This window comes from Brassica napus, chromosome C6 (assembly GCF_020379485.1).
Source record: "Brassica napus cultivar Da-Ae chromosome C6, Da-Ae, whole genome shotgun sequence".
Classification (NCBI taxonomy): Eukaryota; Viridiplantae; Streptophyta; class Magnoliopsida; order Brassicales; family Brassicaceae; genus Brassica; species Brassica napus.
The window spans coordinates 10,185,012-10,201,196 of record NC_063449.1 but is presented as its reverse complement, the minus strand read 5'-3'; the positions used below and the strand labels follow the sequence as shown (position 1 = coordinate 10,201,196).

At 43.7% G+C, this 16,185-nt stretch overlaps 2 protein-coding genes across 2 annotated transcripts; one reads left to right on the top strand and one right to left on the bottom strand.

The window, feature by feature from the left end:
* Positions 1-675: 675 nt before the first annotated feature.
* LOC106403759 lies at positions 676-4,518 on the bottom strand. Its single transcript, XM_013844553.2, has 8 exons — positions 4,330-4,518; positions 4,054-4,143; positions 3,755-3,961; positions 3,462-3,674; positions 2,838-3,350; positions 2,561-2,720; positions 1,859-2,495; positions 676-1,807 (listed from the first exon to the last, which is right to left on the bottom strand). The coding sequence occupies exons 1-8, from the start codon at positions 4,516-4,518 to the stop codon at positions 676-678; spliced, it is 3,141 nt and encodes a 1,046-aa protein (XP_013700007.2).
* An 8,094-nt stretch (positions 4,519-12,612) lies between these two features.
* Positions 12,613-14,505, top strand: LOC106403758. Its single transcript, XM_013844552.2, has one exon. It carries the CDS (start codon positions 12,613-12,615, stop codon positions 14,503-14,505), a length of 1,893 nt encoding a protein of 630 aa, XP_013700006.2.
* Positions 14,506-16,185: the final 1,680 nt, after the last annotated feature.

The following is a 16,185-nucleotide window of genomic DNA, read 5'->3' as shown; positions in this document are numbered from 1 at the left end:
AAGCAAGATCATAATCACAACCACAAGGCACCCTAGCAAATAGCAATAGATACATCAAAGATGATAACACAAACAATATTTTCATATCAAGTAAATTACTTCAGTTTTGATTACTATGTAATTGTTAAATCAAAACTTATAAATATATGTAAAGTGAATTTGACATATAAAATGATAGTTAACCATTATTTTATGCTTTTATGAACCATGTAGGCCTGCTTAGAATTGCCTAACTTTTAGTCCTAGAGTAGTATAAATTTACATACACATATCATACAACAAACTTTATGTTTGTACTCTCTTTATAGGTAATTTGGTGGTAGGGGAATTTTTATTATCTGCTTTGCAATAACTTATCACCTATTCAAGATTACAATTTGGTCCGTCAATGCATACATCATCAATTTCTAGATTTGTTCTTTATATATATTTGGTTTTCTTTTTAACCAAGTTTTGTTCAACGGAAAGCAATTGGATGAGTTACACCATGTAAAAGTATCAAATAAGAACAATTTTAGCGATTAAAATAAATTTTTTTTTTTTGTACAAATGTTAAATTCCATACCGATTTTCTGTTTTTTACAATGTTGCAGAGCAACTTATTACAACACAAAAAGAAAAGAGACGAGAGAAGGAGAAAACAGACAATAAGAAACAAGCAACAACAAGGAGCGATTAACTATAAGGATCAGTGAACCAAAAGTACAACTCTAAGAGAGAGTGAGCATCAGTCGGGGAAGGAGGAAGAGAGAGCAGCCTGTCACGAAGCCCCCGGTCCACTTGCTTGAAGAAAGGCCCCGCCGGTAAAGAGACATCCCTGAAAATCCGAGCATTGCGCTCACGCCAAAGGCTATAGATCACAGCCTGGAGAATCAACTTCATGATGGGTCTAACCTGCGAAGAGAACTGTCCCTGATATTGCGAGATGATGTTGACCGCAGCTGGAAGGTCCAAAGGTGGAACAGAGATAAACCTTCCGCAGTAACGGGTCCAGATAGCAACGGCGTAAGGACAGCCAAAGAAAAGATGGTTGTGGGACTCGATGCCATTAGCGCATAAGACACAGTTTGCAGGGACAGAGAGACCCCAAGAAATCAGGTGATCCCCAGTAGGGTGCCTGCCAAGCATAGACATCCACGCAACGAAAGAGCAACGTGGAACTTCTTCCTTGAACCAAATTTCATCATGCCATACTACTTCAGCTGATGAAGTTCTCAATCTATCCCAAGTTATTTGAGACGAAAATTTATTAGCAAAACCACCAGATTGAATCCGCCACAGGTAGGTATCACCTCCCTTTTCAACCAATGGAACTGCAGTAGAAGATAAGACAATTTGTAGGGTGACTGCATTCTCAGAACTTGCTGGAGGCAGGAACCATTCACCATTCCAGACAGCATCAGAAACAGAGGCAGAGTCATGAACTTGAAGCTGCCTAGGACCTGATGAGAATAGCAGATATAGCGGACCCAAGTCTGTCCAATAATCATACCAAAAGGAGGCTCTTTGCCCATCACCAACAGCACAACGCAGAAACTGAGGAAGGATGTTTTTTAGTTGCAACATACTTATGATCGTCGCAGAAAAATGCTGAGAATCCCTAACCAGCCAAAAGTTTTTATCACCGAAGCGATTATGAGACAGCCAGGCTACCCACAAGGAGCCGGAGTTGGAGAAAAAGTTCCATAACTGCTTCAATCTGAAGAATAACTCAAACTCTTCTAACTTTCTCAACCCTAAACCACCTTCTTTTTTCGCTTTACAGATATCAGACCACGAGACGCGAGCTCCAGAGGCAGAAGAAGTCCTATTTTTCTAGAGAAAAACTGAACAAAGAGAGTCTACCTTTTCATAGAACCGCTTAGGGAGAACGAAGACGGAACTCCAGAAGTTGACCATTCCATAGATCACTGAGTATATGAGCTGTATCTTTCCCGAAAAGGAGAGACACTTCACATTCCATGAGTGTAGCTTTGAAGTGATATGTTCCAGAAACGGCTGCAGCGTAGCCATTGTGATCCTCTTTGGGTCAAGAGGGAGACCGAGATACCGAGTGGGAAATGATCCCCGCTTAAAACCCGACAAATCAGCAAGCACCGATGCTTGAATATCAGTATAACCACCAAAGAATATTTCAGATTTGGCTTCATTCATATCAAGGCCCGACCACAACTTGAAAGAAGCCATTACTGATTTAATCCGAGAGCCATCAGAAAATACCAAGAGATCATCAGCAAAGAGCAAGTGAGTGAGACGCGGTGAAGTGCACAGGGGATCAAGACGTAACTCACCCTGCTGGTCCGCCCTGTTCAGCAAAATAGAGAGCACCTCCATGACCATAATAAAGAGGTAGGGCGAGATACAATCACCCTGCCTTAACCCTTTTCTTCCTTCGAAAAACCCCGCTAACTCCCCGTTAATTGCCACAGAGAACCGAGGAGAAGTAATACATTCTCTGATCCAAGAGATGAAGAGAGGAGGGAAATTTTGTGCCTCTAGAATTTTCAGAACAAAATTCCAGCAAACAGTGTCGAACGCCTTACGGATACTTTCAACATACCACTTCGATTACAAGAAGCTTTGTTGTAGTCACAGATCAGCTCTGAAGCAAGTAAGACATTCTCACCTAGGTGACGGCCTTTCAAGAAAGCCGCTTGGTTTGGACTTACACACTTCTGAAGAATAGGCTTGAGTCTGTTTGCGATGATCTTTGAGATAACCTTGTATACAATATTACAGCAACTGATCGGTCTGTAATCACCCAAAACACACGCTCTTCTTCGGGATCAAAGTTATAGTGGTATTATTCATATCCTTTAGTAAAAGAATTCCGATACCGCTGCAATAACATCCCCACCAACAATGTCCCAAGATGATCTTATGAACTCCATAGAATAGCCGTCAAGGCCAGGGCTCTTATTCAATGGCATAGAAAATATTGTTGCTTTTATCTCAGCCTCGAGCACACTTCTAGATAGGTATGCTTGCTGGATATCCGTGCAGCGGAATGGAAGAAGATCTTGTAACTCTGATAGAGGGGCCATAGAGACAGGGAGATCAGTGGTGCCTAGGATGGACTGAAAGTACGAAGCAGAATGGGACTTTATGTCATCTGCAGTGAAGATGAGCTGGTCATTCTGATCTTTCAAGAAGTGAATGTGGTTTCTGGTCACATGCTGTGATACAGTTCGGTGATAAAACACAGTGTTCCTATCCCCGACATCAGCCCATTGCACCCTAGAGCGTTCTCTGTAGAATTTTCCTTCTGCTGTAAGTAGAATATTCAATTCAGCCCTCTGAGAATGCTCCTCCCTTGATGTAACAGTATCAGGAGAAGTAAGCAACGCACGCTGCAGCGAATCAACCACTGCTGGTTACTCACGAACTCGCTGAGAGATACCACTATAGTGGCGATTATTCAGACCACGAAGCACTGGTTTGAGGAGCTTGAAGGATCTAACCAGTTTGAACTGATTTGTGCCCACAATCTGATTAAATTGCCATCCTTCCCTAACCAAGTCAGCGTACTGAGGATGATCAATGACGTGGTGGAAGAATTTAAAAGGCTTACAAACTCGTCTTCTGAGAGATGGGACGCGGAATAAGCAGGGGGCATGATCAGATTGACTTGGGTCCAAGAAGTCCGCATACGCATCAGGAAAAGAATCAGACCACTGCTGATTAATGAAAGCGTGATCAATCTTTGTAGAGATAGGGTCATCATCCTGATTATTTCTCCAAGTAAAGGGAACACCTTTCGCTTGTTCTTCAACAAATCAGCTTCCTGAAGCGCAAGATTTATATCCTCTATTTCCAAAGTGTCAACCCGAGCAGATAAGTGGTTAGAATGGTGACTAATACGCAGAATCTGGTTAAAGTCTCCAAGAACAGCCCACGGACAACGAGAAACCGGAGTAGAGGCATTTAAGGCCACAAGACCCGAGAGAAGAGAACTGCGGTCCTCCAATAAGTTGAACCCGTAAACAAAGTGACCGTGATGTTAACATTTTCAGAAGGAATAGAAATACCACAAGTCATAGACTGGTCTGTTACTTGATAAACAAAAACCATAACACGAGGATCCCAAACAAGAACAATCCGTCCTGCATCATTCTCCTCATAGTTTCCAAAAAACTTCCATCCCTGAGGAATTGCACGCATTATACGCTCCTTATTAGCTTCCAAAATATGTGTCTCTAAAAAAGCTCCGAAAAAAGGTTTATGGATATTAATCCAATCCTTAGTCATGGTGTGGCGTCTATCACTATTCAGTCCGCGAACATTCCACTCAAAAAACATTATTAATGTTGGGGTTTAGGCTTTTGTGACCTTGCGGTCACACTTCCTATTATTGACTAGGAAGAAAGGTTTCTCAGCTTCTTCAGAATGACCAGTACCCTCAGCTTGAACACTGCCTAAGCTGATGGACTGACCTAATTCAATATTCTCGGCACGCTCTATTACTTCACCTTCCTCCTCTTGATTCTCAGCCACATTACAGACCGCAGGCTCAACCATCGTAGCTTCTTAGGGTTCTATAGTCACATCACCCGTAACCCCATGAGAAGACTTAGAACTTTCTTCAGTAGCACATGGAATCGTTCCAGCAGCGACCGTCTCTGACGTAACCAAGCCATCATCACCACCCTCACCAGCAACAAGGCTACCATCAGACTCGGGCTCTACCTTAGAGTCAACAATCTTATCATTATCAGAGCTCGCGTGACTAGCAAGAGAAGCTACTTCTGCTTCACATTGAACATCCTGAGAGGTAACTTGTCCTAATGCGACAATATTTGTATCATCTTCTTGAGATTTAACCGCTCGTGAACGACTCGGTCTGGACTTAGAGCGTCTACGGGAGGATTCCTGGACATTTTTCTTTGGAGGTGGTCCCTCATGGTTAGTTGTAGCAGCTCCAACTTTACAGTCCTCCTTCTTATGCCCATACTTCCCACAATTGTCACACTTCAATGGAAGCCATGGATAAGATACATCAATTAGGACCTCTCTCCCGTTAGAGAACCCAGAAACAATAGTATCAGGCAATCTACTCGTTAGATCGACTTTCACATATAACTTTGCGACTTTAAAATTCTCCTTCCTTTGAGTTTTGGGAGCGACACAGACCGGTCTACCCACAGCAGTAGCCAATCTACTCAAACTTTCAGTATTGAATAGGAGGTATGGGACGTTCCTCATCTCAACCGGAACCACTGCAGTAGTTAACGGCGCTTCCTCAGGGTGAAATCAGGAGACCAGGGAGAGACAAACATTGGCACTCCTGCAATATTCCAGCAAGATCGCGAGACCAGTGTTTCGCGGGTTTTAGGATTTGTAACCTTCAGAAGGAATAAGCCTTGACCAATGCTATGGACATAGATTCTCGGACCAGACTTGGCCCATGCAGCATTTATTACCCTGATGATCCTACCCATTGGTGGGACATCGCTATGAAACCAAGCAAACAAGTAGTCTTTGAACTCCTCCTTAGCTGCAGCGATATTTTCATCTGGGATAAGCACGAAGGGGGCACCAGAAACGTGCTCAGTGGGGGTTCCAAGCTCTTTGAGATCAGATGAACTCTTAAGAACAGAGGCATAATTCCTAACTGGCTCGAGAGCCGGAGCAGCAACAACCGAAGGCAAAGGAGCAGAGTTACCATCAATAGGTTGGGAACCCATTTCCAAGGATGCTGATGGAGGTATTGGACCCGACAAAGACGAATCCATAACCAGCGACGGGGACACAACACCAGCCACGAGGGCGGGAGAAAAAGGTAGAGACTTGTGGGGGTTAACAGAACAACCAATAACAGAGACCGCTCCAAGTGAACCAGTAGATCCAGGTGGTAGATTTCCGAAGACGATACCCGCACCAGCAGAGAGAGCCGGAGAAACTTCAGACCTAGTCAAAGGCATAGCTTGGTTGGCAACAGGAAAACTTTATCCAATGGACCCGCAGATCCGGAAGCTACAACATCAGCACTTCTGATACCGACTGTAGAGATAGATTTGTTTTTCGATTTGGCCAGAGAAGCTAAACGAGCAGATCCGACGAACTTGGCAGCTTTAGAGGACACACCGAACGGAGAGCGAAACTTTTTCTTCTTAGCAGACATAGCGACATCAGATAACAGAAACTTGAAACTCTCTTCACGATTAAAATAATTCTAGTGATCTAAGTATCAAAGCACAACAATGAAGCAATTTATTATCCACGAAGAAGATAGAGAAAGCTATGTCAATTATATTTTATAGTTTACATAGATTTCTCATCTCATTCATATACCTTGGAGAAAAACAAAAAAATTGTCTCCATCTAATTTATATTCCTAATAAATAACTTCAGTATGCAATAGATTTAAAAGAAATTGGTCAAAACCAAGAACATTTGACATTATTTCTTAGGTGGTATTATACAAAATTATTTTCATTCATGTATATGAAAGAACAACAAGATATTGTTGAACAATGATTTATAAATATATCACTACGAAATTGAATTTTAGCATTGATGTGGTCTATGTTTAGAGTATATTCAAAATTTAGAATGAATAAAAATTGATAATGGATAAATTCATATTCTTTATGTGCTCATTCAACCGTGCAACTTTTTTTTGTCCACTGGATTGTATTATTAAGCAGGCAAAAAATTCTAAACAATTAAAACTAGCAAAACAAATGTAGAAAATATATATATTAGTAGGGATCCAAAATAAACTAACACACATCCATCTTGCGTATGAATGACTAAAGATTTTTCATATACAAACTCCATATTTGCTTCTCGAATAGTTGAATCTCAAAGGAGATAATCTTTGTATAATCGTAATTAATCCAAAAACACAACGCTTCAAAATGAATTAAGAAACATTACCACTCTCTTTTAATACTCCGGTAGGAGTCACCGAGACAAGACAATTCTTTATATTCCTCTATTGATAATAACAAAGTCAAAGAGATTTCCATTGAATTTCTTGCTGCCTTTCGAAGTAACCATATAGTTTGTAGCAAGAACTCCATCACCATCAAATGAAGAACCATCAATGATTGAAGCCGATAAGACCCGGCGCCATCATCCGCAGTAGAAATGTCAATTACCTTTTCTAAACGGTTCACCGAAGTTTTTGTCTTACCAAATCCATTGGAATAAACATACAAAAGAACAATAAAAAACTTTACCAAATTAAAAATAAATTGGCAATCAAGCAAACCAAATGACAAAAAGTAAAGCAAATCAAAGAAAAAGAAGCAAAATGAATCAAACAAGTCGATGTCGGAGCTATAGAAGCCTCTTACCATTGGCTTGAAGCTATAAAAAATCTGTCTCTTTCTCTCTTGACGACTAGGGTTTTTTTTATCTCAGTTAAATTTCTTTCTGAATGATTTGTATACTTTTCTGTTTTAATATAAAAGTGGTTTTGAAAGTTGTTACTGAATTTCACCATAATTAATCTATTAAAAGAGGAGTACAAATTTGAATTACCCTTTAGTTTTGCAAGTTATTTACAATCCCATGTGACTGATGTATTAACTGAGCCTATATTTATGTTTCCTTTGTCTTTTTCTATTTTACTAAATCATTTTCTAAATCAAGTTTAGCCATAGTTTTGTGTACAACATATTTCCTAAAATGATTTAGCTAAATTTTATGAAAACTCAAGTTTAAAACCTATTTTAATAATATTATGCAATATTTCCCAAATATCATATAATCTCCGCACATTTAGCTTGTAAGGTCTAAAATATATGTATTTTGAATATTACAAAATATATATTTAACCATTATGGTTACTATTAAAATATTTATATTTCAAATATTTATAAAATATATTTTTAACCATTTCAGTTACTATTAATTATTTGCAACACGAAAATCTATTTATATTAAGATTTAAATATCATTAAATTAATTGTAGAATAATATTTAATGTTTATAATTAAATATTATTTTTTGATGTGCATAAATCTCGCCATATGGCCCATATCTAATCAAAATATTTAAAATATATTACATTTTTGAAATGATTTTGTGTTAAAATAAATATTATTCAAACATATCAATGAATCAAATATTTGTCGATGGTTTAGTATGGCGCACCATCAATAATTTTGTACAGCATCTAAACTATTTAATCATTGTGTTTATAAATATTTTTAAATATGATAAATATTTGAAATATTAGCTAATAAACATTTAAATAATATTCATGTATATAAAAATAAAAATAAGTACCCGCACTGCATGCAAGTCAAATTCTAGTTACCGTTAAACTATTGACACTTATCCAAAATAATACTTAGTCCTAGAGCAGTCTAAATTTACATACACATATTAAATGACTCATTTGGTATAACTATAATCGTAATAAGCTATCTAGCTCATTATCTTTTTGACCTTATTAATCAAGAAGAGAAGTCCTACTTTCCTGCTAGCAGAATTGACTTTTCTTATGCAATTATCTTTTTAAAACATAATGTACATTTGTCAAAAGATATAGCTATACTATACCAAGCATTTTTCTGTTTTCTGTTTTCTGTTTTATGATACCCATGATTATGTATCAGATTTTAAGTATAATACGAATATATCGATATAGTGTAAATGTGTAGTTTTATATAACGGATTTATTTGGTATATCTGACACTTATTTTTCCAACACCGAACTATACATGTTGGACATAACTATTGTTGGGTATGGGCCTAGCCCTCCCAAAAAGCCCGCAAAACAATTACCCAGACACATGATTACAACAAAGAAGATCGGCTCGTCGACTTGAAAGCCGGTGTTCGGTTCGGCTCCAGACTACTTTTGGTCGATGAGATGATTGACTGAACAACATCGGCTCGCCGACCTGACACAACGGCCCGATGAGTCGGCCCAATTACTCGAGGAGGCCCATCGAAACAAGACACATTAGGTCAACGAGCGTTCACCTATAAAAGGAGGAGACAAAGCAACAAAGAGGGGATCCGCAAATTACTACACTCACTTTCGGCTAGAATTAGGGTTCTACATCTTACATCTCGCCGACTTGTACGGTCCGACGAATTTGTCTTCGCCGGACTTTTTCCTATGTTCTCTTCCCCTTTTGTAACTCTATTTCGACTCACTGATCTAATAAAACACGCCTTTCTCTTGACCCACCGACGAGAACTCGTCTCTTCTCTTTACTAGTTTATTGACAGTCTCAGTTTAAACAGTTGGCGCCCACCGTGGGGCAGACAGAGTAGCGTCAGCAAAAGATCATGACTCGACCCGACTCGCCGTCCGACGACAAGTCGCCTGTGACCGAAGGCGCTCCAACAGCAGCGGCCTTTGCAGAAACCATACTCGAGAGGATGGCGCAGCAAGACGCCGCCCAAAAGGCGACGACCGAGCAACTCGTCGCCATCGCCGCCATTCTAGCTCCGCTGGCTGGAGGCTCAGGAGATCCGGCTACGACGGTCCGAAAACAACTGTTCGACACTTACCGAACAGCCAGTGCCGGAAACCCCGCAAACACGAGTGCCGTACAGGTCCAAACTCCCGGCGGCGTCGACCTCGTTACCGTCCGGGAACTCGCTGAGCTTAAGCAATCAGTCCTGGACATGAAAGACCGGATGCTCGAAGGACCTATTTCAGCGCCGCTGATCGAACGTGTCCTCGCCGAAACCCTAAAAACCCCATTTTCCCGGAAGATCACCGACGTACGTTACCGGCCGACCGAGAAAATTCGCCTTCCGACTTACGCCGGAAAGGCGGACCCAACCGACCACATCACTGCTTTCAACATCACGATGGGACGAACCAACTTCTCTGAGGAAGAAAGAGACGCTGGCTACTGTCGTCTCTTCGTGGAAAGTCTTCAAGGACCAGCTCTCGAATGGTTCACTGGATTGGAGCGCGACTCCATCAACGATTTCCACGGTCTGACGACTGCGTTCCTCAAGCACTACATCATGTTTACAAGACAAGGAGCAGCTCTGTCCGATTTATGGAATCTATCTCAAGGATCGAACCAAAGCCTCCGCGACTTCATGGAAAAATTCAAAGCAGTCGCTTCGAAAGTCCAAGTCCCCGACAGTGTTGCCGTCGACGCACTGATGAACACTCTCTATTTCAAGTCCTTGTTTGGCGAGGATCTTTACAGAAATCCAACCACTTCGCTCCAGGACGCAATCGCCAGCGGCGATACTTAAGAAACTGAACACGGCAACCAAACCGGCAACTGTCCCCAAAGCTCCCGAGGCACGCCAGGAACCTCGTCAGCACGCCTCAGACAGTAAACCTAACCAGCCAAAAAGTTTCGCCTACGTGGTTGAAGACAAAAACGCGTCCCCACAGCCCACTGTCGTTGTACGCGAAAAAGGTTGGAATGTCTGGGAAAATGACGAAAAGCCGCAAACCTCTTCGACACCTCCGGCGTCAAGTCCTGGACCAGCTGAGCCAAACATGTGGTGTAGCTTCCACAAGTCTAAGGCACATGATACAAGGAACTGCAGGCATTTTTTAGACGCCCTCTTCTCGTCGTACGAAAAGGGAACGTCAAACGTCGAACTCCCTAAGCCTAGGCCCAACGGCACCAAGAGCTGGAGCAAAAACAAAGAAAAGAAAACTCACAAGAATCAGGATAAGTCTGGAAACCGGCCGAAGCATACTGAGGATGACAAGCCAGAAGAGCATGAAGAAGAAGACGGCGATGCACAAGTCGACGAGGAGCAACCGCGTAATCGTCGACGTGTACAAGTCATCCTTGCACGACCCATTTCCTCCTCCGATGAAGAAGAGGATAAACAGGTCCATGACTCACGCGAGTATTCCAGCAAACGAACAAATGAGAGCATAGGATCAGAAGGGTCAAACGACTTAAGAAACAAGCTCAGGTGAAAGTCGCAGACATCTGATCGTGCATACGACTCACGCGGAGATCTCCGCTCAATCATCAAAAAATCCAAGGCTAGGAAAATCGAGGACTCGAGTGCTCGATCCCGTCTCAGGCCACGAGTCATCGATCTTTGTGAGAAGCTCAACTCAAAGTCGGAAGACCTCAGAATCAAGCTCAACCGACCAAAACATTCAGACTTGCGACGAAGAATCGAGGAGGTGAGGTCCAAGAATGAGGACGGACACAAATCTGTTGTCGAGGACTCACCCATTGTCGAGGACTCGCCCAACGTCAAAAATTCACCTATCATCGAAGACTCGCCTAGCGACTTGAGGACTCGACTGAGAAATAAACGAGTCGTCGAGTCTAACTTCCTAAATGTAATCATGGGTGGCTCACCTCCTTGCGGTGATTCCGTCCGGTCTGTAAAGGACCATCGACGACAGGCAGTAACCTCGAAGAAATGGCCATCGAAACCCGAGAACGATTCCTCAATCACTTTCTCGCCAGACGATGCCATCGGCATCCATTTACCTCACAACGACCCACTGCTAGTCGAGGTAGGAATTGCGAAGTGTGACGTCGCTAAAGTGTTGATTGACACAGGCAGTTCAGTCGATTTAATCTTTCGAGATACGCTCGATAAGATGGGAGTCGACCTGCGCGACATGAAACCATCATCTCGCTCCCTTACAGGATTCAACGGTGCTTCTGAGACAATGATTGGTACAATCAAACTCCCCGTCTATGCCTGCGGAGTGATACGCACGGTCAAATTCTCAGTCATCCGAACGAAAGCTCCTTACAACGCGATCCTCGGAACCCCCTGGTTACATTCTGTTAAGGCAGTGTCTTCGACATATCATCAGTGCGTGAAGTTTCCAGGACCAAACGGTGAAGTGCAGACGCTTCGCGGAGACCAGCAGGCCGCTTGCGAACTACTCATCACAACTGTGAAAATGCAACAATCAACTCCTCGCATCAACGCGATAGCAAAGCAAATTCAACCTCAGAAAGACGAGATTTTAGAAGTCACCATCGACGACTCTGATAAGAGCAAAGTAATCCGAGTCGGAGCCTTCCTCAACGAAGAGATGCAAAACGCAATCATCGACTTTCTCAAGGAGAACGCTTCAACGTTTGCTTGGGCAACATCGGATATGAAAGGAATAAACCCCGCCATCACATCCCACGAGTTGAATGTCGATCCAACCATCAAACCCATTCGCCAGAAGAGACGAAAGCTAGGTCACGACCGAAGCAAAGCTATCAACGAAGAAGTTGAGCGACTCCTCGCATCTGGCTCAATCACCGAGGTGCGATACCCCAAATGGCTAGCTAACCCGGTCGTCGTAAAGAAGAAGAACGGGAAGTGGCGCGTTTGCGTCAATTTTACCGATTTGAACAGAGCTTGTCCAAAAGACAGTTACCCCCTCCCGCATATCGACAGACTCGTCGAGTCGACTGCTGGGAATGAACTCCTGACTTTCATGGACGCATTCTCTGGTTACAATCAGATCATGATGCATCTGAATGATCAAGAGAAGACGGCGTTCATCACCGATAGAGGGACGTACTGTTACAAAGTAATGCCATTCGGTCTCAAGAACGTGGGTGCAACTTATTAAAGACTCGTCAATCGAATGTTCTCCGACAAATTAGGGAACACGATGGAAGTCTACATCGACGACATGCTGGTAAAATCACTCCGCGCAACGGACCATCTGGATCATCTTAAAGAATGCTTCAAGACGTTGAACGAATACGATATACTTTCGGCGTCACCTCAGGAGAGTTTTTAGGGTACATCGTCACCCAGCGAGGAATCGAGGCAAATACTAAACAGATCTCTGCCATACCTGATCTTCCCAGCCCAAAAACCAGTAGAGAAGTCCAGCGACTTACAGGAAGGATCGCGGCCCTGAACCGTTTCATTTCCAGATCCACGGACAAATGCCTTCCTTTCTACGAGTTGTTACGAGGAAACAAACGCTTCATCTGGGACGAAAAGTGCGAAGAGGCGTTCAAACAACTCAAGGAGTATCTTACAACTCCTCCCGTATTATCCAAACCCGAAACTGGCGATACACTCTCACTTTATATCGCCGTATCCTCAACCGCGGTCAGCAGCGTCCTCATCCGAGAGGATCGAGGAGAACAGAAACCTATCTTCTACACGAGCAAGCGCATGGCTGATCCAGAGATTCGATACCCCACCCTTGAGAAGATGGCTCTCGCCGTTGTAACATCGGCGAGAAAACTGCGTCCCTACTTCCAGTCGCACACAATCGAAGTATTGACAAATCAACCATTGCGAACGGTAATGCAGAATACAAATCAATCCGGACGGTTATCGAAGTGGGCTATCGAACTCAGTGAGCACGACATTGTCTTCAAGAATCGAACAGCTGCGAAATCTCAAGTCCTCGCAGACTTTCTCATCGAGCTCGCACCAGAGCTCGAGCAAGATCTAATCCTCCCGAGTCAAAATTGGATACTCCACGTCGACGGGTCGTCGACAAACAAAGGATCAGGAGCAGGAGTGCAGCTGCAATCCCCGACAGGAGAACTGATCAGACAGTCGTTCAGCTTCGGCTTCGCCGCTTCAAACAATGAAGCAGAGTACGAGTCGTTGATCGCAGGACTAAGACTCGCCAAGGCAGTCAAGGCAAAACGCCTCAGCGCATACTGCGACTCGCAACTCGTAACTAGTCAGTTTAGTGGTGACTACGACGCCCGCAACGAACGAATGGACGCATACCTTAAGATCGTTCAAACACTTGCCAAAGATTTCGAATTCTTTGAACTCACTAAAGTCCCCAGAGGAGAGAACGTATGCGCTGATGCTCTCGCTGCATTAGGTAGCAGGTTGCGCGATCAGGTGAAACGTACCATCCCTATCCACAAGATCGACAAACCAAGCATCGACCTGACTCCCATCGAGACCGCCATCGTAGCACCAATAACCGAAGCCACACCCGCGAACCAAGTCCTCGAAGAGGTGTCAAACGACACCAACGACTGGAGAACAGAATTTATCGACTATCTGGTCGATGGAAAGCTACCTCCCGAGAAATGGATTGCACGACGACTCAAGACGCGGAGTGCCCACTATGTCATCCTCGACGGAGAACTCCACCGATGGACCGCAACCAAGGTACTTCTGAAGTGCATCAATGGCGAAGAGACGCATTTAGTCATGGCTGAAACGCACGAAGGTACTGCAGGAAATCATTCTGGAGGTCGAGCACTTGCTTTAAAAGTAAAGAGTCTCGGTTTCTACTGGCCAGCGATGAATGCAGACTGCGAAGCTTACGCCCAGCGATGTGATCAGTGCCAGCGACATGCCTCAACGATCCACTCCCCGACACAGTTGCTACGAACGATGACAGCTCCATACCCTTTCATGCGATGGGGAATGGACATAATCGGCCCGATGTCGAGTTCTCGACAGAAACGCTTCGTCCTGGTCATGACAGATTACTTCAGGAAGTGGATTGAGGCGGAAGTGTTCACAAGCATTACAGAAAAAGAGGTCCAACGATTTGTGTGGAAGAACATCATCTGTCGCCACGGCTTACCTTACGAGATAGTGACTGACAACGGCTCCCAATTCATATCGAACAAATTTTGAGAGTTCTGCGAGAGATGGAGAATCCGACTCAACACATCAAGTCCGCGATACCCCCAGAGCAACGGCCAAGCCGAGGCGACCAACAAAATCATAATAGACGGTTTGAAAAAGCGCCTCGATCTCAAAAAAGGATGTTGGGCAGATGAACTCGACGGTGTCCTCTGGTCACATCGAACAACTCCTCGAGGAGCAACGAAATCAACTCCTTTCTCGATGGCACACGGAGTCGAAGCCATGGCTCCCGCCGAAGTCAACGTAACCAGTCTGCGAAGGTCGAGGATGCCACAAAACGTCGAGCTCAACAGCGGTATGCTCTTCGATGCCCTTGACGCTATAGAAGAACGCCGCGACCAAGCACTACTCCGCATCCAGAACTATCAGCATCAGATCGAAGGTTACTACAACAAGAAGGTCAAGTCTCGACCTCTCGAACTGGGCGACATAGTACTACGCAAAGTGTTCGAAAACACCAAGGAGCTGATTGCAGGCAAGCTCGGAACTAACTGGGAAGGGCTGTACAAAATTTCTCAAGTCGTCAAACCAGGAGTCTACCGACTCGAGACGTCGACCGGCGAACCCGTCCCCAGAGCGTGGAACTCAATGCACCTCCGACGATACTACTCTTAGGCCTAAGCCCGAAGATCGAACACTCAAGGAGTCTTGCTCAATCAACGAGTGAATGACACCCTTGTCACTTTCACTCCCCAAAAAAAAAAAAAAAAAAACAAAACAAGTGAATGCGCATCCAATGCCACTTTCACTAACCAAAACGAACTACGAATTTCTTGATCCTCTCCTAGAGGTACGTAGGCAGCCCTTTATTGGGTCTAGCTATAACAAAAACAATCTCCCAACAAGTAGGAGCGCGAATTGATTTAAGCGATGCTTACACACGGGCACGACCTTGTCTCTCGGAAAAACGTACTAGCACTCGCACCCACTAACGGGCATGTCCTGATCAGACACATGCTCGAGGGATTCTTCGGTCGTATCGCGGTCCCGACCCGTGCGATCGAGACGGCAACTTTCAATCATCTTATAATCCTCTAAAGCCGGGCTTGGCCAACCTAATATTCTTTTTTGGATTAGTTAAGGATCGATTTGAAAACCGTTGTCGCTCGAAAGTATAAATGATTGTCTTCGAAACTCAAAAATTTATGTTGTTATCGAGGACTCGAACTGATGGCATGATGTGTCAAAATTTGATAAAGCCGAGTCATCGACTATGCGGTTTAATTCAAGACATCGACCAGATTGCCAAACCAAAATCGTTTAAACTCAACATTCAAAATAGATTTCAGCGACTCGTCGAAGGCTAACTCGCATTCTCGAGTCCACGAAACTACACCTCGCGACTAAGGCAAACTCTGTTTCAGAAATAACTTCTAAGGAAGATAAACTTACTGAAAGTCTGAAACAACGGATAGCCGCAAAAGAAAAATAAATCCAGATATTACATCAACAAAAGCCTCCGAGGGCTAAAAACCAAAAGTCTAAAGGAAACAACAACAACATATCAAACTAGTCCTCGACACGGTCGGAGCCCCCCTCGACGACCTGAGTAGTGAGCCGATCCGAAGCCTCCCCAGTCACGTCCGCTGGCAGAACTGGCAGATTATCAGTTCCGTCAACCGCTCCCTCTTCATTTTGCGGGTTACCAACTGAGCCGGATTCGGTCTC